This window comes from Talpa europaea (genome assembly GCF_964194135.1).
Source record: "Talpa europaea genome assembly, chromosome: 5".
Classification (NCBI taxonomy): domain Eukaryota; kingdom Metazoa; phylum Chordata; class Mammalia; order Eulipotyphla; family Talpidae; genus Talpa; species Talpa europaea.
The window spans coordinates 45,051,988-45,075,739 of NC_140071.1; the positions used below are offsets into that span (position 1 = coordinate 45,051,988).

At 37.6% G+C, this 23,752-nt stretch overlaps 1 protein-coding gene across 1 annotated transcript; it reads right to left on the reverse strand.

Annotated features, from left to right (window-relative positions):
- Positions 1 to 990: 990 nt before the first annotated feature.
- Positions 991 to 23,462, reverse strand: FAM151B (family with sequence similarity 151 member B; the record flags this gene model as incomplete). Its single annotated transcript, XM_084232931.1, has 6 exons — positions 991 to 1,150; positions 10,896 to 11,031; positions 11,699 to 11,916; positions 17,388 to 17,553; positions 20,099 to 20,224; positions 23,438 to 23,462. The coding sequence occupies 6 exons, from the start codon at positions 23,460 to 23,462 to the stop codon at positions 991 to 993; spliced, it is 831 nt and encodes a 276-aa protein (XP_084089057.1).
- Positions 23,463 to 23,752: the final 290 nt, after the last annotated feature.

Below are 23,752 nucleotides of genomic sequence, written 5' to 3' on the forward strand. Positions count from 1 at the left end.
AACTGTTAAAGAAAAATTTAGAGAACACTGAGGTTGTAGGCACTCTGAAATGAAGACTCTGTTGGAGGACTTTTAGAGTTGGATTACATTATGAAGGTTCTTGAAAGAGTGAAATTCAATAAAGCTGAATTTAAGAAGCCCCTAGAGGTTTTTGATTTGGCATTAAGAAAAGGATATTTAAAAAGTTTTCTTAAAAAAAAAAAGTTTTCTTTAGGGCCTCCCTGGTGGTGCAAGTGGTTAAGCACAGCCCTGTGAAGCTATCCACAGCTTCTGCAGAATGAGTTCGATCCCGCCGGCCAGGGAGCTACCCACATGGTGCAGCAGACCTCTCCTGCCTCACCCACTGCTCCCCTCAGCAGTGTATTTCAGTCAGTCTGTCTATTTTGTTCCCCACTCTGTCTCTGGTGAATACTCTTACCCTGTGCATCTCTGGCCTCTACCCCAGTTCTTGTATGCATAAATAAATAAATCTTAAAAAAAAAAAAAAGTTGATAGTTCCTTATTTAAAAAAAAAGTTTTCTTTAGTAGAAATTCTCAGAGTATCTCTGAGTAGAATAAAAGGAAGGAAGTCATGAAGAACCAATTTCAAAATTCTAGTAGTAGAACAAGGGCCTGAACTAAGGAGGTACTTGATAAGAAACTTGAAAATCAAATGGCATATTGCCAGGATAAAATTCTATCTCCCAACAGTATTTTTCTCACTAGAGATAAGATATGATGATAGAAACAATATCAAAATTATTTTTAAAAGGGCTATAAAGCATAATCTTCCTAAATTACTAGACTAGGTTTACTAAAATCTCCTTTCCACATCTCTTAGGTAAATACAGGATTATAATGACATATGTCTAATAAAGTAAGTATGCAATATGTATTTTCTGATTGCCAGAGTTGGAGTATTAATCAATCATCACCATTTATATGGCAATTAATTCAAAGCAGAGAAGGACTATAAAACCAAAATATATGAAATAATTCAGAAGAATCCTCTTAATGATTAACTTTGATTCCAATGGCTTGTTTAAATTCGTGGTTTTGTGGTTCCAAGATGTCATAGAAAACTTGTTTTTTATCAAAATGGTCTCTAATATAAAGTAAATCTTCAACAGAGTAGTTATCATTTTTTCCAGTCCAAATAGTCAAGCTGTACCTGCATTAAAATAAAATAGAATTATATTGTCAGAAGTGAAAGATAAGAAACAGTGCTAAGGAATTCCAATGAGCCTAAAAATACTCTCATTTGTCTTTAACCCAAATTCATACAAATGGAAAAAATAATTACAATAGCAGAACTATACTTTCCTGTTTCATGCCTTCATTAATATTAACAGGATTAGAGAAAAAAAATCACTCTGCTATTGCCTAAATTAGGTAGCTGCTATATCTGAATTACAGGAATGAGAAGTGATTTTAGATATTCAGACAGATAACACTGACCAAGGAATCTGTTCTCAACACAAAACCAGTTTCTAGCATGAGTTTCTTCAGCAGCCTGGTCAAAGCATGACGAAGGGACTGTGAAGAGACACAAATGTCATTGACATTCCCAACATTCATACTCACAAGTGGCCCTGTGATCCCTTTCAGGAGTTTTTTTATGAGGTACAAGAATGTAATGAGATATCACTAAGAATGCAAACAGAATAAATTTAAATCCATTTCTGGAGTTGAAGCACAATAAATAAATAACATGTGTGTATCTATTATGGATGTACAAATATGCTCAGGCTTTAAATGTTATTTAAATTGTACATTTTCATTCCTCCCATGACATTCCTCCCAATACATTATTCCCATTGCATTAGAGTCTAGAGAAATGCAAAGCTGCTAAGTAGTTTCCTATTTATTTTCCCCCACAAACATGTCAAACCCAGGGAAAAAACTTCAAAGCATTTCTTCAACTAATGATAAGAAATAACTGCATAACCAAGATATATATTCTTGTTATATTGACACATCTCTGCCTTAAGGAAGTATAAGAAATTACTTTGTATTTTATCTACAGCAATATTATGTGACAAGCCAAAAAGAATTCTTAAACTACAACTAAGAAGAGAAAACAGAAGAAATGAGAATTTTAAAACCTGTATTTTTTGCTAAAATGGCACCTTTATCACTTCATCAGGGCACCATGGTGACAGCCTTATAAAAAGATACAGATGTGAGCTTTTAGGTTAAAAGAAGGAGTTTTCTTGGTCTCCCTGGTGGCACAGGGGTTGGGGCTCAACTTATGAAGCTATCCACAGCCACTACAGCACGAGTTCGATCCCCACCAGCCAGGGAGCTACCCACATGGTGCAGACCTCTCTTGACTCATCTCCTGCTCCCCTCAGCAGTGTATTTCAGTCGATCTGCCTGTTCTGTTCCCCACTCTGTTTCTGGTGAATCCTCTCACCCCCCACACCTCTGGCCTGTACCCCAGTTCTTGTATGCATAAATAAATAAAATCTTTAAAAAAAAAAGGAGTTTTCCATAAAAATGAATTTACCTTATATCCAGCAATTCCATTACTAGGAATCTACCCAAAGGACACAAAAACACTAATTCAAAAGGAAACCTGCGCCTCTATGTTTATTACAATATTTGCAATAGCTAAGATATGGAAACAAGATAAATGCCTCATGTGATTTGCAGCAACATGGATGGAGCTAAAAGGGACTGTGCTAAGCAAAATAAGTTAGAAGGAAAAAGAAAAATATGGAATGGAACATAGGAACATAGGTGGAACACAGGAAAACCCAACAAAGAGTTAGGAAAAAGACACAACTTGAAAGCTGACCATAGATTTGAGGCAAACAGCATGGGAGGGGGAGGAAGAAAGGTCAGAAGAGGAGAGGGAAGGGGCTATGGTGATGGCTCATGGGTGCTGTGATGGTGGGAGAACTACAGGGACTACACGTGATGGGAGAACAATGATGTAAGAAAATAAAATTTAAAAAATAAATTAAAAATTCTCACACACACAGAAAGGAATTTCCCAGTGTTATTTTGCCTCTTTTAATTCCTCTATTGCATTGAAACTAAAATAGGAAAATAAAATTGCCTAAGGGTATCTTAAATTGTACTTAAATTAATTCTCAAGTCTTTTTTATTGTGAAATACCATATACAGGAAAAAGGCATAAAAGATAAATGGACGTATAATAAATCATTATAAAATGAACCCCCATGTAACCAAAACACAAATCAAGAAATAGAATATTGCCTGCCCCCAGACAACATCTCCCTTTACCTTGAGTCCTTATCAAACTGCCTTTTATAGTAGCTAGCTTTTTTTTATTATTATTATTGATTACTTATAATCTACCCTAAACAAGTTTGATTTTTATCTATTAATGAACTTTATATAAATGGAAACATAGGGTACATAACATTTTTGTTCTACCTCTTTTAATCAATATTTTTTGTGAAATTTATTCAGTTAAAAGATGAAGTTGCAGGGCCTCCCCTGGTGGCTCAGCGGTTGAGCGCTGGGTTGCGAGGCTGCCCGCAGCCTCTGCAGTGCCAGTTTGTTCCCCGGCCGCTGGCGAGGGTCCCACAAAAAAAAAAAAAAAAAAAAAGATGAAGTTGCAGTCTATTCATTGTCTTTAGAAAATAGCTTAGCACTGTCTGTTAAAGTTGAAAATGTGAATAGCCTATGTATGGCCTAGAAATTCTCTCCCTAACAATTCCCTTTCTATATAACCTTTATAAATGCAGGCCCATGTGCGCAAGGATGCTTGTATGAAGGTTCACAGCAGCAATTTTTAAGAGGCAAAACCATGAAACAATCCAAATGCAATTCACTATTAAAGTAGATAAATTGTGGGCCTCTCTGGTGGCGCAAGGGGTTAAGTCTCAGCACTATGAAGCTATCGCCAGCCACTACAGCATGAGTTCAATCTCCAGCATGAGTTCAATCTGGGAGCTAACCCAAAGTAGGTACCAGACCTCTCCTGTCTCACCGGCTGCTCCCCTCAGCAGTGTATTTTAGTCAGTCTGCCTGTTCTGCTCCCCACTCTGTCTCTGGTGAATCCTCTCACCCCCTGCATCTCTGGCATGTATCTCAGTTCTTACATGCATAAATAAATAAATCTTTAAAAAAAAAAAAAAGGTTTCAAATAGCTATCAATAGAGATTAAGGTGAGATGGGTATGTAAGGAGGTAGAGAGAGTTTGCCCAGGTCTGCAGATTATAGAGAAAGTCTATGAAAGACATTTTTAGATCAGGGGCCTATTCCACATAAATACTTCACAACAGTGGTTGTAGTGTCCCCCAAGCTACAAGTGGAAGCATTCCTAAATTCAGTTTGGTTCCAAGAAGCAGGGAAACAAGGAGACAGTTAACATTGGAAAGGCATAGTTGTAGGAATTAGACTGTTCCAATGGATATTAAAAACTCAAAATTCAATAGATAGGCCAAATTTTTTAAGGGCTTTCATCATAAATGGATGTTGAACTTTATTAAATGCTTTCTTGGCACCTATTGATATGGCTTTTATTTTTCTTTTTGTTGATGTGGTCAATTTCATTGAATGATATTGAACCACACTTGTGTACCTGGAATAAATCCCACTTGGTCATGGTGTATAATCCTTTTGATGCATTATTGCATTCAGTTTGTTAAGATTTTTATTGAGGATTTTAGCATCCTGCTCATTTGGGAGATTTGCCTGCAGTTTTTTTTGTGTGTGTTGTCTTTGTTTGGTTTTGGAATTAGTGTGCTATTAGCCTCATGAAATGTATTTGAAAGTATTCCTTCTTTCTCAATTTTTTGAAAGACTTTGAGTAGGTATTTTTTGAAAGAGTTTGTTCAATGTACCTTTGAACATTAGGTAGGACTTACTTATGAAACCATCTGGTCTGGTCCTGGGCTTTTGTTTTTTAGAAGAGTTTAAATTACTGTTTCAAAGAGTTAAAGAGACACTTTTCCAAAGAAGAAATGCAAATGGCCAACATGCATGTGAAAAAATGTTCATCATTTATTATTATCAGGGAAAGGCAAATCAAAACCACAATGAGCTACCACTTCACAACTGTAAGAATGGCCCATAATTTAAAAAAAAAAAAAAAAAAAAACAACAGAAGCAACAAACACTGACAAGGATATGGTGAATAAGGAACCCTCTTACACTGCCGGTAGGGCTCTAAAATGGTCCAGCTACTAAAGAAAGCTGTGTGGAGGTTCCTCAAAAGATTAAAAATGGATCTACCACAAGACCCAACTATTACACTCCTAGGAATCTACCAAAAGAATACAAAAACACTAACTCAAAAGAAATCTGCATTCCTATGTTTACTGCAGCACTATTTACAATAGCCAAGATAAGGAAACAACCTAAATGCCCTAAAACAGAAGATTGGATCAAGAAGATGTGGTATAGGGCCTCCCCTGGTGGCACAGGCGGTTGAGCGCCACACTGTGAAGCTGTCCGCAGCCTCTGTAGCACCAGTTTGATCCCGGCCGGCGAGGGTCCCACATGGCCCAACAGACCTCTCCTGTCTCGTCCGCTGCTCCCCTCAGCAGTGTATTTTGTCAGTCTGCCTGTTCTGCTCCCTGCTCTGTCTCTGGTGAATCCTCTCACCCTCCCGTGCTTCTGGGCTATACCCTGGTTCTTGTATAAATAAATAAATAAATCTTTAAAAAAAAAAAAAGATTTCTAAAAAGAAAAAAAATGTGGTATATATATACAATGGAATACTATTCAGCAAAAAGATAAACTTATGCCATCTGCAGCAACATGGATAGAGATGGAAAGGATCATGCTAAGTGAAATAAGTCAGAAGGAAAAAGGTAAATATGGGATGGTTTCACTTATATGTAGAATACAGTGAAACCAAACAAAGGGTCAGAAAAAACAAAACTTGCAAGTTGACCATAGATCTGAGGCATCCAGGAGGGAAGGCAGGGTCAAGTCAAAACAGGGGAGGGAAGAGCACAATGGACTATAGTGATAGACTATGGGGTGCTGTGGTGGGGGGAGAACTTTGGGGACTCTTCCTAAGGGGAGACATCAAAAACTTTCCAAAATTAACCACAATGTAATAAAAAAAAATACTTTATCTAAAAATAAACTTTAAGAAACAAAATTTAACAGATAGAGGAAAGAGTTTATTTAGTGATATCACAACTGCCTACCTCCATTGACTAGGAGATGTTAAAGGCTAAACAAACACATCTAAGATTCTTTAGGTCCAGAAGCAACATAGTTCCTTTTTAAAAGGAAATAGCTGGTAAATAGCTGGTCCAGGAAAACCCACTTTTTAAAAGTAGGGTATTCAAAATAAATATGGCAAATGTTTTATATGAGAGTAAAAGCAAATATGAGGAAAAACACATAGTAAATGCAGAAAAACTACCAACTGAGACAGAAAACTTAAAAAAAAAAAATGCCACAAAGCAGATGAAAGGCATGACCAAATATTTTTTAAATGATGCATTTGCGTCTTTGAAGAAAGTGCACAAAGCAGAGATATGAGCTCATGGATGAGGTTGGGGAAAAAAATGGTAAAGACAAAATGAAATAGTAATTGGCAGATCTTAAGGAGTGGAAAATTAATAGTATTACAGAATAAGATGAAAACTGAAGGCATATAGAGGAAAACAGACACTGGGGGGGGGGAAATTGTGAGACAGAGAAAACAAGATCTAAAATTGAGTAAAAGAAAATGCAAATAAATAAAAGGGAAAGAAAGACTCAAGATAAAATAACAGACACCAAAGATAGGCAAAGATCTACATATTCATAACTGGAGTCTCCAAAAGAGAAAGCAGAGTGTTACAAATGGAAGAGAACAAGTATTTAAAAATATAATTCACAGAAATATTACAGAACATTTGAATCTATATATTGAAAAGAACACTATATCCCTGACAAAACTGGTATAAAAAAGTTCATATCAAGATACAATCTAGTAAAATTACTTTGCCTCAAAGGTAAAGAATCCTTTCCATATTCATTTCATCTCTTGCCCCCCCGCCCAACACCCCACACACAGAGTAAAATCAAGTCATGTATAAGGGCAAAAAATTATCAGGATGGCTTCCACTTTTCCATATCTGTGCTTACACTAGAAAGCAGAGGAGCAATGCTTTCAGAATCCTCAAGGAAATGAAATGCACTATGAGCCAAGAATTTTACAGCCAGCCAGTCTATTATTGAATATAAAGTTCAGAGTAAGATATTAAGAGAATGCAGTCAAGTAAAATCATGTGAGAGGAGAAGAATCCACTAATTTTATTATTCCTCATAGAAATTAATGGGTACTTATAAAGAAGTAAATTAATATATTATATGAAGTTAGAGTAAGCAGAGTAATAAATAACCACCAGGGAATAAAGCTAACTCCCCCAATATCAGACTTAAAAGTACAAAACCTCGGGCCTCCCCGGTGGCGCAGCGGTTGAGCGCTGGGTTGCGAAGGCCTCAGCGTCGCCGGTTCAATCCCCAGCTGCTCCCTGGCCACCGGGGGAGGGTCCTACATGGCCCGCAGACCACTTCTGCCACCCGCTGCTCCCCTTAGCAGTGTACTTCGGTCCTTCTGCCTGCTCTGCTCCCCGCTCTGGCTCTGATGGATTCTCTCATCTTCCTGCACTTCTGACTGTACCCAGTGCATGTATAAACCAACCAACCAACCAACCAAACAAACAAATAAATAAATAAAACATGCCTCTCTAAAAAAAAAGTAAAAAAAAAAAAAAAGGTACAAAACCTCTATTGAGGATGTGGTAAGACAAAGTCAGTACAACTTCCAAGTAAAAAACTCAATATTATTCTGGTCCTGCCACGCATAGCTCTGGTCTTCATAAAATATAACAGCTACAGTGAAATGGTTTTTAAACTTATAAAATAACTTTTTAAAATAAAATATTTTTAAAAAAATGATAAACAGCACCTAACATATCTGTGTTATAAACAAATGTAAATAAACTCTTCTTTGAATAGAGGCAATTGTTAAATTAATTGAAGCCAGTTATTGAACATGAGAAATTTACATGGAAAGGGACAGGCTAAAAGAACCCTGAAGAAAATCAGTTGAAATTGGAAGTATCCGTATGAACTCATGGGTTATTTAGAAAAAATATATATGTTTTATACATACACACACACACACACACACACACACACACGGGGAGAGAGAAAGAGAGAGAGAGAGAGAGAGAGAGAGAGAGAGAGAGAGAGAGAGAGATACTGATACATGGCTGTATGCATAGGTGAATGTGTTTATACACACATTTCCCAGCTTTGTCTATTGAAAGGTGTTAGAAGCAATGACATCCTCGGAGCTATACTCCCTGATTTTGCTTTCTAAATACCATCCACTACTATAATCAAGGAGGGGTCCTTGTAGAAGGGGCTAATTTGAGAAGTGAGGAGGAGAGAAAAGTACACGATAAGAACACCAAGAACGCAAGAACTGAGATTTGTCATGAGGAAACAGCAAACTGACCCAGATTGAGGACATTAATAAAAAAACTACATTCTTAAGGACTATCAAATATATGAGAGATTAGAAAAGATTGAAGGATTACACCAGACGGACAAAGACTAATGAGACTTAACAACTAATGAAATGTATGTTCCTGACAAGAAAGAAACAGCACTGTTGGAATGGTTGGTGAAATGTGAATGGGGTCTGCAGGCTGCACGACGGTGTTACATCAGTGTTTGAGGCTGCAGAGTAGTAATACAGAAGAGTGCCCTTGTTTTAGGGACCACACATTGAAGTACTTAAGGATAATGTGGCATTTTGCCAGAAAAAATATTGCAGACAGTGCCAGAAAAAAATACATATGTAGAGAGAGATAATGGATAAAGGCAGGAAAAATGTTAACAATTTGGGAATCTGGGCAAAGGAAATATAGTCATTTTTTGCAACTTCTCTGCAGGTTTAAAAGATATAAGGGAGACATTAATGACTCATAAACTAGAAAATAAATCACTCCCAAGAGCTGGTACTTTAAAAAAAATAGAAAGAAAAATCAGGGGCCTCCCTGGTGGCTCAGGCAGTTGAGCACCGCACTATGGAGCTGTCCGCAGCCTCTGCAGTGCCGATTCGATCTCCCCCTGGCTGCGAAGCAACCCACATGGCAAGGCAGACCTCTCCTGTCTCACTGGCTGCTCCCCTCATCAGTGTGTTTCATCAGTCTGCCTGTTCTGTTCCCCGCTCTGTCTCTGGTGAATCCTCTCACCCTCCCGCACATCTGGCCTGTACCCTGGTTCTTGTATAAATAAATAAAAAATCATAATCTAGTTCAATGAAGAAATATGACAAAAGCTCAGATAAACAAAAAAAAAAAAAGTTATTTTAAAGACCTAGAAAAAAAAACTAAAAAAATGAGAAACTAATCATCTATATATAAATAAATTTATATATAAAGTACACTGCTGAGGGGAGCAGCGGGTAAGGCAGGAGAGGTCTGCTGCACCATGTGGGCAGCTCCCTGGCTGGCGGGGATCGAACTCATACTGCAGTGGCTGTGGATAGCTTCATAGGTTGCATCTTAACCCCTTGCGCCACCAGGGAGGCCCTATCAGAACCTTTCTATTTTAATGGTATTCAAATGTATCAATCTTTACTTTTATAGCTTCTAGATTCTGTGCTTACTAAGGAAGGTTTTCTCCATTCTGAAATTTTTTTTTTTTAATGATTTATTTATTTATACAAGCACTGGGTACAGTCAGAAGCACAGGGGGTGAGAGAATTCACCAGAGCCAGAGCAGGGAACAGAACAGACAGACTGACGAAGTACACTGCTGAGGGGAGCAGCAGGCGGCAGGAGAGGTCTGTGCGCCATGTGGGACCCTCACCAGGCGGCCGGGGATCGAACCAGCACTGCAGAGGCTGCGGGCAGCTTCGCAACCCAGCGCTCAACCACTGCGCCACCGGGGAGGCCCCTGACATTATATTTTTAAACTCTACTGTTTTTTCTTTATGCATTTAACATTTGATGTTCTAATCTTTAATTCATCTGGAACTTATTTTGGAGGAAGAATGAGGGAAAGGTGCCAGTTTTATTCTTCTTACATAGTTGACATGTCCTAACCCCCATTATTGAACTTTTGCTCCAATGATTTAAAATGTCAACTTTTTTCTATATGAAGTTTTGTGATAGATTTGCATTTATTTCTACACTTTTTCCCCTGTTCTATTGACTCATCATTAAAAAGTATTCAAGCTATTTTAATATCTGCATCTTTATATTTTAATATTTAATAGGTGATCCAACTAATTTTTATTACATATTAAAATTTTATATTTTTATACTTTTGAAATTATGATAGAATTCAAAGAAACTTTTATCAACTTAACAACTTTTTGGAAATGTGTAAGAATAATGAAAAGTAGAATAAAAATTTACTGGCCAGTTACTAAGGGCATAAGCTTTTCTGGGGAATATAAATGAAAGCTGTATATTAAATAAATTAAGGTTCATCAAGAAGCTTCATTCCAGTGAAGGCGTCTGTGTGCTTACAAAATCATTGTTTATTCCCTTTTTCTCACACTTTTTTTTTTTTTTTATAGAGGCATGCTTTATTTATTTGTTTGCTGGTTTGTTTGTTTGTTTTGTTTATACATGCACTGGGTACAGTCAGAAGCGCGAGGGAGGGGTGAGAGAATTCACCAGAGCCAGAGAGGGGAGCAGAGCAGGCAGAAGGACCGAAGTACACTGCTGAGGGGAGCAGCGGGCGGCAGGAGAGGTCTGCACGCCATGTGGGACCCTCCTCCGGTGGCCAGGGAGCAGCCGGGGATCGAACCGGCGCCGCAGAGGCCGCGGGCAGCTTCGCAACCCAGCGCTCAACCGCTGCGCCACCGGGGAGGCCCCTTCTCACACTGTCTTTACAGTTTTCATCCTCTTTTTATCTCTTTCACACACACACTCACATGTATATACTAAATTGTTAAAATTACATACCTGTCTGATTTCTTTAGCAGCCAGAGTAACTGAGAACTAGACTGCCCGACTAATGCCGCTCTGACAGGAAATGTTACAGGCTGATTTAGTTCATTACATATATTTTCCATCTCTTTCACCATTGTCCAGTTGTAACCTGAAGTAAAGGAAATTTAAATTATATAACTGGAATCCTAAAAGTCAATCAAACAAAAAACTATATTATATATGAATTAGTAAATGCAAAAGTAATTCATAAAACTATCCCTTTGGATTTAGAGAGAATTAATATTCCACTTAATGCAAGATATTTTTGGAGTGGTAAATGTGGATAAAAACTTAAATCTAAAACTATGCCACAAGTGAGCTAGGGCAAATTTCACAAAAATTAAGACATTAAAAAGGTTTCACTGATCTCTCAAGTGTAATAAAAGTACATTTTGACACTTTGTTTACTCTATGTCCCAAGATTCCCAGTGGTTGCCTAAAACCTCAGTTAGCATCAGTTCCTATATATATTTCCCCATGCATATATACATATTATACATATGTATGCATGCTTATGAAAAAGTTTAATTTACAAATTAGGTAGAGTAAGAGATTAACAACAGTAACCAATAATAACATAGAACAATAATAATAACTTTGTAGTATAAATTATATGAATATCATCTCTCAAAATATCTTATTGCACATGTTATTTTTGGACCTTAGTTGACTATGGGCATCTGAAACTATGGGAAAAAAATTAAAAATAAGAGGGGACTATATTATTGAGTATATTTTAATTTGACCAATAAGAAATACATTTAAAAAGTGATTACCTTCATTGACTTTCTCTGGATGCCATCCTGTTGTCCAACCCAGGGAAAATGTCACATCTGGAAAGAAGGATTTCACAGTGTCTATAAAAGGCTTTGCATCCACTACTCTGCTATTTCCATTTGGACCAGGAAGAATATCAGCATTAATCCACACAGGACGCTTCAGATGCTTCTTCACATTTTCCAAGAGCATCATGGATGGTTCTACAGCTGTCAAACTGAAAACGTAGTTGCTGTCAATGAAACATGTTCCTAAAGTAAAACTTCTTTTACACTAGTGGTTTCAATTTTCTCAAATTCATTGACTAAAAAACAATAATGCCTAAGTTAAATCAAATCAAGTCTCATATTGCACAGGAGGGGAAAACTGACATATGCCATATCTCAAAATGTTGACTTATATTTATTATTCATGAAGGTGCTTGAAAATTCGATAAAAATATGAATAATGACAGAGGTTTCAAAATACTGTTTTATTAGGATCACTCAGTATGAAAACAACTTAAGGAGGGCTGCCCGCCAGTGGCCTAGTGGTTAAGTTTCAGTGCTATCACCACCACAGCCTTCGTTCCCTCCCCAGACAGGAAGCCAACATAAGGCGCAGCAGACCTCTCCTGTCTCGCCCGCTGCTCCCCTCAGAAGTGTATTTCAGTAAACCTGCCTGTTCTGCTCCCCACTCTGTCTCTGGTGAATCCTCTCATCTCCATCACCCCCATACCTCTGGCCTACACTCCAGTTCTTCTGTGCAAAAAAAAAAAACAAAAAAAAACAAACTTAAGACACAAATATCCACTCATCAGAGAAGGTATAAACATGATTTGAAAACCAGATGTCCTCATAACCTACAAATTCACATTTATGAAAATATCTAAAGTGCACCCACATAGCATTTCTCTAATATTGGTTCACAAGCTTGGAAAATAAAGTCTCTTTTCTTTCATGTATTTTTGTTGAGTTTGGATGCATGAATACATTTCTAAAAGTGTAACGTTTTCTTAAAGCATTTATAAATTTCATCTTTTTTCTTTACTGTAAACTTCTGGAAACTAGACACAACTATATTTTAGTTGCTAAAATAAAAAAGCAGCTTCATTCTTTTTTGTTTACCTATATCTATCCTGACACCTATAGATTTTGAAACAATAAGGTTTTAATCAGTCTACATAATTTTTACTTTTTAAAAATGTACACACACAAATTTCACTGGAAAAGTAAGACTACTTATAATTCTGGATCTCTTCTGAAACTTTTACAAGTCAAGAGGGAACTTCTTAGGCTTTCTCAATTTAGTGAGCTGAGATAGGGTTGTTTAACAATGATTCTCCATCTGATAATAACAAGTCTCAGATAGCATATTCTCCCCAAAATTGAAATTTCATCAGCATATATTAAGTGTCTACTACATGAAATTGTGTAGTTGAACAGAATGAGCTACAATACAGAACAGAACAAAGCAAGAACTGAATACACATATTTTGTTTTAATATTTTAATTACCACTAATAAACACTACAATTATGCTACTTTCCTATACCAGAAAAACAAACCTATTTTAAGAAAATCATCCAACCAGGGCCTCCCCTTGTGGTGCAGAGGGTTGAACGCTGGGCTGCAAAGCTGCCCACAGCCTCTGCAGTGCCAGTTTGATCCCCAGCCACCGGCGAGGGTCCCACATGGTGTGCAGACCTCTCCTGCCATCCGCTGCTCCCCTCAGCAGTGTACTTCATCACTCTGCCTGTTCTGCCCCCCCCCTCTGGCTCTAGTGAATTCTCTCACCCTCCTGCACTTCTGACTGTACACAGTGCTTGTATAAATAAATAGATGAATCTTTAAAAAAAAGAAAGAAAGAAAGAAAATCATCCAACCTTAAACTAAAGAAAATAAAGCACTTGTTGTAGTTTTTATTTTCTGAAACTTGAAAATATGATTCTTTTGGAAAAGTCAATGTGGAGAAAAATCTATAATATGTTTGGTGGGGGAAGAAACAAAACACAATAGAGTGTGAACTTAGCCCAACAGCAAAATATAATATATATTATTAAAGAATAATATATCACGTTCCTAGTCTGGAAAACTAAATATTGTAAATATTACAAAATAACACATCCCTCCCAATGAACCTATAAATTCCATGTAATTCTAATTAAAAATACCAGAGTCCAATATTTTCAAGTTTCCCATAAAGAACCAAGAAAAGGTTTGCCAAGATGATCATTTGAAGAGGAAAGCTCTGATCAGTATGCTACCTACAATTTCTCTTTGATAGTACTTATTCAAATTCCTGGGAAAGAATATAAACAGTTCTGATAGAATAGACTTTTTTTCCTAAAAACGTTACTTGCACTTCAAACTTCTGAGTATCATACCACTTTTCTACTAATTTCATTTAGAAATTGGGAATTACAAAATAAAAATCATTCTTAAAATGAATGCTCAGCCATTTATTCTAAGGGAAAACTTGGATAAAATTTTAAAACAACCACATATTATCTAGTTACTATTTATATACTAAAGTAAGTACCTTATAGAGGTACAAACTAATAAAATATGACTAATAGGTCATTCAGCTACTTATATAGGGTGGTGCAAAGTCCTATGCAAATGTGCACACTCAAGCCTGGCTGGCAGCTAGCCTAACAGCCATTTACCCACTCTGCCTCTGTTCCCTCAGCTGAAAAAAATGAGGATAATAGCAATAACCTCCCTCTTGGGATTGCTATAAGGAGTAAATGAAATAACACTTTCAATGTTTTTAGAACAGCGTCTGACACACAATAAGTGTTTATATAACTGTTAGTCAAATTCATTCCCCTTCAAATATGCTATGACCAAAAAACCTGCAAAATGTTTTTTTTAGTAACTCGGTCCTTTTGTGGTAGCTGCTAGCATTTAAAATGAATAAGCTGATCTGACTGGTGAGGAGCCAAAGAATATATCACAGGGATTAATTCAACTGGCAATAGTAAACATATGAAAAACTGAGCACATGAAAAGGCAGAGGTATCTAAAACTTTGAGTCACCACGCATTATAGAGCAAATGCTTTCTTTCATGGTACAGAGAACACTGAACTGGCTCCAGGAAACCTGTAATCTGGTCCTAGTTCAGCTGTCAAGCTTTTCTGTTTACTTCGGTAAATCACTTAACAGCTCTAGACTAAGTTTCTTTTTCAATAAAATGGAATTGAGCCATTCAACACCTTAAAAGCTTTAAAATCTCAAAATAGCTTTTTCATTCACCTGAGAATGACCTTAACCCTATGAGTAAGTTTTCCAAACCCTTATTAATCTTGAAATAATTCAATTTAAAAAGAAAGCTCACTTTGCAAAGAATATGCAATGGAACATTGGACAGTTTGTTCAATAAATGGTGCTGGGAAAACTGGACCACCACATGCAAAAAAAAAAAAAAAAGAAAAGAAACTAGACTACCACCTCTTACCAGGCACAAAAATCAACTCAAAATGGATAAAAGACCTGGACATAAGACCTGAAACCATAAAATATATAGAAGAAAATACAGGCAAAACACTACAAAGCATACATCTCAGTAACATCTTTAAAGACTCATCACCCAAAGCAAAGAAAGTCAAGGTAAAAATAAACACCTGGGATTACATCAAACTGAAAAGCTTCTGTACAGCAAAAGAGACATTAATCAAAACAGAGAGACACCCCACTGATTGGGAAAAAATTTTGCACTCCATACAAATGATAAGGGACTGACCACAAAGATATACAAAGAACTCACACAACTCAACAAAAGCAAAGTAAACAATCCAGCCAAGAAATGGGCAAAAGAACTTAAAAGGTAGTTCTCCAAAGAGGAAATGCAAATAGCCAACAGGCATATGAAAAAATGTTCAACATTCCTTATCATCAGGGAAATGCAAATCAAAAACAACATTGAGATACCACTTTACACCAGTAAGAATGGCACATATTAAAAAAACTAGCAACAACAAATGTTTGGTGAGGATGTGGTGAAAAAGGAGCTCTCTTACATTGCTGGTGGGAGTGCAAACTGGTCCAACCACTATGGAAAGCTGTCTGGAGGTTCCTCAGTCTACTAAAAATGGAGCTACCATAAGACCCAGCAATTCCACTCCTAGGGATCTACCCAAAGGACACAAAAACATTAATTCAAAAGAACACCTGCACCCCTATGTTTATTGCAGCACTATTTACAATAGGTAAAACCTGGAAACAACCCAAATGTCCAAAAATAGATGACTGGATCGAGAAGATGTGGCATATATACACAATGAAATATTATTCAGCAATCAAAAAGATAAACTCATGCCATTCACAGCAATGTGGATGGAGCTAGAAGGAATTATGCTCAGTGAAATAAACCAGAAGGAAAAAGAAAAATATCGGATGGTTTCACTTATAGCGGGAATATAGGGAACCAAAAAAGACATTAGTGTAAAAAATATAGTAACAGTACAAAACACAACAAAGCAAAAACAGATAATTATAAATCAGAGACATACTGCAGGGGAGGAAGGAGAGGGATCAGAGGGAGGCAGGGAGGGGCACAGGGGACTGAGGTGATGGTACACAGGTGCACTGGTGAAGGAAATTCCATGGGCACCACACCTGAGGGAGAGGGGGGAAGCAAATATTGTTTAAAAATGAACAACGATATAAAAAAAAAAAGAAATAGTAATTATACTTGCTCACTTTCCTATTCCTCTGTGACTATGCAGGTGTCTCTCTTTATCTTTCTCCCTTTCCTAATAAACCTGTCCTTTAAAAATACTTAAAAAAAATAAAAATGACCTAAGTTCACTACAAATATCTCAGATCTTCCTCACAGTTGCCTTCATGGGGTTTGTCCTGGTTTTAGCTATAATTTTTACACTGCCAAAATAACACAGAAGTAAAATTTCCATGACAGCCTTAGGGAAGCAAATGACAATCTTGCTCCTCATTATCAATGCTTTCAATGTATTATTTTTATTATTAAGGAACACTGATGTTACTGAAGAATTCTAGCTAATTCCCTGTACAAAAATGAGATAACACAAATCAAGCAGGCTATGCATGAACTATCCAAGTATTGCCAACTATCTCTCTCCCCAGGTTACTTTTTAACAAGAGCAGAGTTTTAATTTTACCATTCTTATTATTACAACAGTCACTTATGTCCCTTTATAAAAATTAGCTTAATTTGGGCCTCCCCGGTGGCGCAGTGGTTGAGTGCTGGGTTGCGAAGTTGTCCGCAGTCTCTGCGGTGCCGGTTTGATCCCCGGCTGCTCCCCAGCCGGCAGAGGAGGGTCCCACATGGCGCGCAGACCTCTCCTGCCGCCCGCTGCTCCCCTCAGCAGTGTACTTCGGTCCTTCTGCCTGCTCTGCTCCCCGCTCTGGCTCTTGTGAATTCTCTCACCCTCCTGAGCTTCTGACTGTACCCAGTGCATGTATAAACAAAAACAAACAAACAAATAAATAAAACATGCCTCTATTAAAAAAAAATAGCTTAATTTTAGCCTCAAGGGCTTCCCAAAAAACAGTCTTTGCAAACTACTTGGTGGGCCTTAGGTCCATTTTGAAACGTGTTAGCTTGGACTTTCATCTTCAGTTTAGAAAAAGTATAAAGTTAGACACAGATATTATGTAAAGCTATCAACTGTTTTTCCCATTGGTATTCTACATCAACTAGAAGATTGAACATGTTTATACAAAATACCTCTTGAAATCCAGCTTGATGCCTTTACTGCTTTTCATAACTTCAGTCAGCCATTCCTGTAAAGTATTATCGCTGGTTGTTTCAGGAGGATGGGCCATGATAGGCTGTCCATATTCTGACTCATCACTAGGAAGGAGGACATCAGCCTCTATCATATGAGCAGTACCTATCCAAACAAAATAAGTTAAAGCTAATTTAACAAGGAGATTCCATATCCAGTATCCTTTCGAGGAAGATAAGAGAAGGAAAGAAAAGTAACATTTATTGCATAGTTACTTCCTGCTAGGCCTTTACATGTTGTCCTTATATTTTACAGATGAGCAGAAAGGTGATAGGAATTAAATGCCTTTTCCTAGGTCACACAGCTCTTAAACTGTTCTCATGTTAACTAATTTCTTCCCAGTACAGAGCAAAGTGAGTATACAAAGAATTTGCTGAAGTAAGAATAAAAGTATATAAAGTATAGTTTTTAAGAATAAAAATAGCACTTTTATCTTTTCACTCTTCAAATTTGAAACTATAAATATATATTACTTATGCTTGCAATCCTGTGTTACAGATTTGTTACTTCAAGTTACAGCTTAGCTACTGTTTAAAAGCACACATCCCAGGAATGGGTAATAAGCTTCAGCAGTCACTTAGTGTGAATGTGTTTAGCAAGCTGTGGCAGACTGACTCCAAAAATAGTTGACAGCAATTCCTCCCATACACATATAATTCTTTTCTCATTTCTTTCTCTTCCCCTGAGTCTGGGCTGGTCTTGTGATTTGCTATGACCAACAGAAGGTAGTAGAAGTAAAACAGTCAGTTCTAGGCATAGCCTTAGCAGCTTCTGCTTTCATCCTCTTGAAAGCCAGTGACCCTATAAAGAAGTTCAGGCAAAACTACTGAAGACTCAGAGACTGCATGGAGAGAGAGAAGTCATATGAAGGAGAACTAAGACTTCCTGCCTGACTGACAGTATTAAGGTCTCTGACATGTGAGGACATTTTAGAATTTCTAGGTAAGCTGAGCTCCCAACTGAATGCAGCAACTTGAGTATGCCCAATCTTTAGCACACAGAAGGAAGAACCACCAGCTGACCCACAAAATGAAGAAAAATAATCACATGTTGTTATTTTAAATCACTGAGTTCTAGGGGTAATATATTACAGAGCAACAGAAAACAAAAAGAAATAGTTCCCTGGAAGTGGGTCACTGCCTTAACAATAGCCTGAAACATGCGAAGCTGGGTTTGTGGTATGGAGGATTCTAGAAAGATAGAGAGTGCATACTAATGGAAGTTGGAAAACAGCAAGGAATTTCTAATTGGAGGCTTGAGAACAGTCAATATAGTGGTGAAACTTTTTGGCAACATTGCCACTTGTAACAATTGGTAGAAGATAGAAGAGTACCTGAAGAATTTGGGATTTGGCTAAGGAGGTTTCCAGGCAGAATGCTGAAAGTGCCAACTAGCTGCTTTCAGTTGCTTATAATAAAAAATGGGAAGAGAGAACTGGGTAAAATAATTAACTATTCATAGTTTAAGTAGCACAAAGAGGATATATTTCCACTTCAGAACTTGTCCTGAGTTAAAAAAATAAAACCTACCCTTCAGTTGGTAAAGGAGTCTGAAAATAAGTCACAGCCTCAAGCCAGAAGTCAAATCCCGGATACTGCCAGTAAACTCAGGGTCAAGATGAAATCAAAGGTGGAACTATAAAACTCTGCTAAAAAAGCAAAATGATCTTGCCTGTTGTGCCCACACTATGAGACAAAAGAACTTCTAGAACCATAAGAGTATTGTCCCACAGGACCCTCCCTAGCAGATCAATAAAGAAAAACCTATCTCAAAGAGATTGGGAGTGAGCCTTTTGATTCAAGAAACACTTTCTAATTTGATAAGTAGAAAGTCCACTACGTTTTTAATAGAAATGTAGCTCAAAGAAAGAGAGAAATTCAAAATGAAAAGAGGTATGTGGACTCTGAAATTTCTACATACAGGAAACAGGCTAAAAAAGCTACTCAGCTGCAAAGATGGATCATTTTTCAATAAACACATGAAGAGATGTTCAACATAATTAATCTTTAGGGAAATGAAAATTTAAACCACAATGAGATAACAATCCATATCCCAGTGAAGCACTATACTAGAAAAGACAGACAATAATAAGTGTTGACAAAGACATGGAGAAATTGCGTGCCCCGTTCACTCTATTCCTGGGAATATAAAAATGTGCAAGTGCTCTAGAAAAGCTTGGCAACTCCTCAAGAAGTACTCATCCAGATAATGAAGGGTTATACATACATGATTATAGACTGAATCTATAAACCAAAAGGCACAGATACACTGCCTAAGGCAATTAATTAAAAGCCAGTATACAATGGCTTCAGAAATCCATTCAATAAATATTTATTGAGTCATGCCTTAGTAGCCATGAAAGACAAAAATATGCTGATAGATGATCCTGATATTTAAAATTTTATTCAAATACAATATATGAGCAAGTGTAATAATAATATGACAGTTTCAAATAAGGTACAGAAAAGGAAAAATTAATGGAAATGTGTTCATTTTGTAAACAATGAGATCATTTATAAAAATGTTTATGTCAGCCTAGAATTTATACTTGGATCATCTAACTCTTCGATACTTGCAGATAAGCCAAGATAAAAAAAGAGTTGAATTCATCTACTATTCAATGTACACACAAGTAACTATACTGACTTACTTTTCAGTGCCTCGTTCATTTGTGCCTTGTGGTTAGCTGCATGATACCAGGTGATCTGGGCTCCATCTTCTGTTGTGATCTGCTTATTCCTCAGAAAATATTCCAAAATATTTTCACTCCAAGATCCTAAAATAACAGCATTTGCACTGAAAAGAATAGACTGGTTCTTATGAGGAAAATTTTTTTTAAAGATTTATTTATTTATGCATACAAGAACTGAGGGGTAAGCCAGAGGTGCTGGGGGTGAAAGGATTCACTAGAGAGATTGGGGAGCAGAACAGGCAGATCTACTGAAATACACTGCTGAGGGGAGCAGCAGGTGCAGGTGAGACAGGAAAGGTCTGCTGTGCCATGTGGGTCAGCTCCCTTGCCGACTGGGGACTGAACCTGTGCTGCAGTGGCTGGGGATAGGTTGTTAGCTCTGTCTTTAACCCCTGCACCACCAGGGAGGCCCCTTATGGGGTAAATTTCATTGATGGAGAATAATAAACTGGGAAAACACTGAAAATTTTAAAAATTAAGAGCAAATATTATATGGCAGATATACATAAACATGCTACTGTGTAAGTCGTGGCTAGCAAACATATAGGATAGTATGAACCTCCACAGAATGGGGAAATAAATAAGAAAAAACTTCTTTTCCCTGTCTATACACACTAATTCTAATAGAGATCTAGGACACTAAGAGTCTGCCTTTGTTTTTTTTGTGGCAGATGGGCTAAACCCTGCTTTAGAGCATACGCCACCTGTTTGTTTAGAGTTCCTCGGTGACCTCAGACAGCACTAACATGATAATTGAAATCAAAGAACCAAATAATGTACAGACATACCATGTTATGGATAGAAAAACTCAATATTGTCAAGATGTTAGTTCTTCCTAACTTGATCTGCAGACTCAAGTAATCCCAATCAAAATTCTTACCAAATTATTTTGTGGTTATCAACCAACTGATTTTAAAATCTAAATGGTGGGCAAAAACCTAGGATAGTAGACACAATAATGAAGAAGAACAAAGTGAAGACACAACCCAAGACCAAGACTTACTGTAAAGCTACAGTGATCAACAGAACAGTATTGCTGAAAGAATAGACAAATAGATCAATGGAACAGAAGAAAGAGCTTAGAAATAGACCCCTCTAAATAGAATCAACTGATCTTTGACAAAGAAACAAAAGCAATACAATGGGATAAAGACGGCATTTGGAAGAAATAGTGCTGGAGCAATTGAACATTCATGTGAAAAAATGAATTCACATGAATCTAGACACAGACCTTACAACTTTCACAAAAATTAATCAAAATGGATCATAGACCTAAATGTAAAATGCAAAACTATAAAATGCCCCCAAATGGGCATTTTGACTGGATCAAGATGTGGTATCCATTCCACAATGGAATACCATTCAGCAATCAAAAAAGATAAACTCATGCCATTCACAGCAATATGGATGGAGCTAGAAGAGATTATGCTCAGTGAAATCAGCTGGGAGGAATAAGAAAATATCGGATGGTTTCACTTATAGGAGGAATATAGGGGAACCAAATAAGGGATCAGGAAAAATAAATAATAAATAAAAAAAAAACAAAATTAGCAGGCATTTATAAATCAAAGACATTCTGCAAGGGAGGGGGAGGCAGAGGGATCAAAACAGAGGAGGGAAGAGCACAGGGACTATGGTGACAGTTCACAGGTGAATTGGTGGTCGGGATTTTATGGGGACTACACTTGAGAGAAAAAAGCAAACATTATACGAAATGAACAATGATGTATTAAAAAAGAAAAGGCTAGAATATAGGGTGGGAAATTAGATATCTTTGGGTATGGATGTAACTTCTTAGATTCAACACAAAATACACTATCCATGAAAGAAATAATGAACAAGCTGAATTTCATTAAGTGGAAAACTTCTTCTCTGCTAAAGACAGTGTCAAGAAAATGAAAAGAAAAAAAAAAAGAAAATGAAAAGACAAGACACAGATTGGAAGAAAACAGTTGCAAAAATACACACTGATAAGAGGTTGTGGTTCAAAGTATACAAAGAATTCTCAAGGCTCAACAATGAGAAAACGATCTAATTGAAAAATGGGCCAAACACCTGAAGAGATAACTCACCAAAAGAAATATACAAGTGGCAAATAAGCATATGAAAAGCATAGGGAAATGCAAATTAAAACAACAATCAGGTACCACTTCACATCTATTAGATGACCAAAATCTGGAATTCTGGTAACACCAAATGCTGCTGAGTATGTGGGACAACAGGTATTCTCAATTCATGCAAGTGGGATTGCTAATGATCACCACTTTTGGATACATTTGACAATTTCCTACTTATTTATACATACTCTCATGCAATCCAGAAATAACGCTCACTAGTATTTAACCAAAGGAATTAAAAACATGTCCTTACAAAAATCTGCACACAGATGCTCATAGCAGCTTTATTCATAATTGCCAAAACCTGGACACAACCAAAATATCTGTCTTCAGCAGGTGAATGGATAAACTGTGATACCACCAATGGAATATTATTCAACACTAAAAAGAAATGAGCCATCAAGTCATGAAAGACAGAGAAGAAACTTAAATACATATTACCAAGTGAAAGAAGCTAATCTAAAAAGACTACGTACTATATGATCTCAATTATATGACATTAGCAAAAGGCAAAACTGTGTACACAGCAATAACACTGTTGGTCTGGAATGGGAACAAGGGAAGTGATGAGTAAGTAATGGACCACATAATTTTGAATTTTTATGCTAGCAAAACCATTCGGATACCACAGTAATGGATATGTCATTCTCCATTTGTCTAACTCCATAGAATGTACACCACCAAAAGTGGACCCTAGGGTAAACTGTGGTCTTTAGATTACTATGATATGTCGCTATAGGCTCATCATTCTAACAATTGCACTACTTTGGTGGGGAATTTTGACAAGGGGAAATTGAGTGGGGTTTGGGGAATACGGAGGTTCTCTGTGTCTTTCCCTCAATTTACCCATGAACCTCAAACAGCTCCTAAAAACTAGGTCCTTTTTTATTAAAAAAAAAAAAAAAAAAAAAAAAAAAAAAAAAAAGCACAATATTCTTGCCCTTTTTGGCCACCCCAAACGCTTTTCCCTTAACACTCATGCCAGGAACCAAGGTTTTAGGCCAGCAGATAATGGGTGCGCGGTGAGAATGCGGACTCGACCACCCAAACAAGAGAGGGGTGCTGCTAGAGTCTCTCTAAGCGGCCCCCAACTATCCGCACCGCCGTAGAAAAGTAGCGGGCTGCGAACCAATCATGGGGAGGTAGGCTCCAGACCCAGAGCCTCAGGACCAAGACTTACCAGGGTCCCCAGCGGCTGCTGTCATGGTAACGGACGCCCGCGGACCGCGCAGGCGCCAAACCACGGGCGCCGCCTCTGACGGGTCACAGATGGCGTGAAAGTCCCACTCACAAACCACTGCAGACCAGGGCCACTGCAGACGCCTTCGAGGGCCGCCTGGGAGGAGCTCCGAAGCGGAAGTGGGAGCGGAAGTGGAAGCGGAAGCGGAAGCCGCCTGCGCGCAGGAGCGGATGAACTTAACTCGCTCGCTCGCCGTCTGCGGGGCTGTTACCCTCGGGCCGGAGGGAGCACGGTGCTGTTTTGAAAGATACCTCA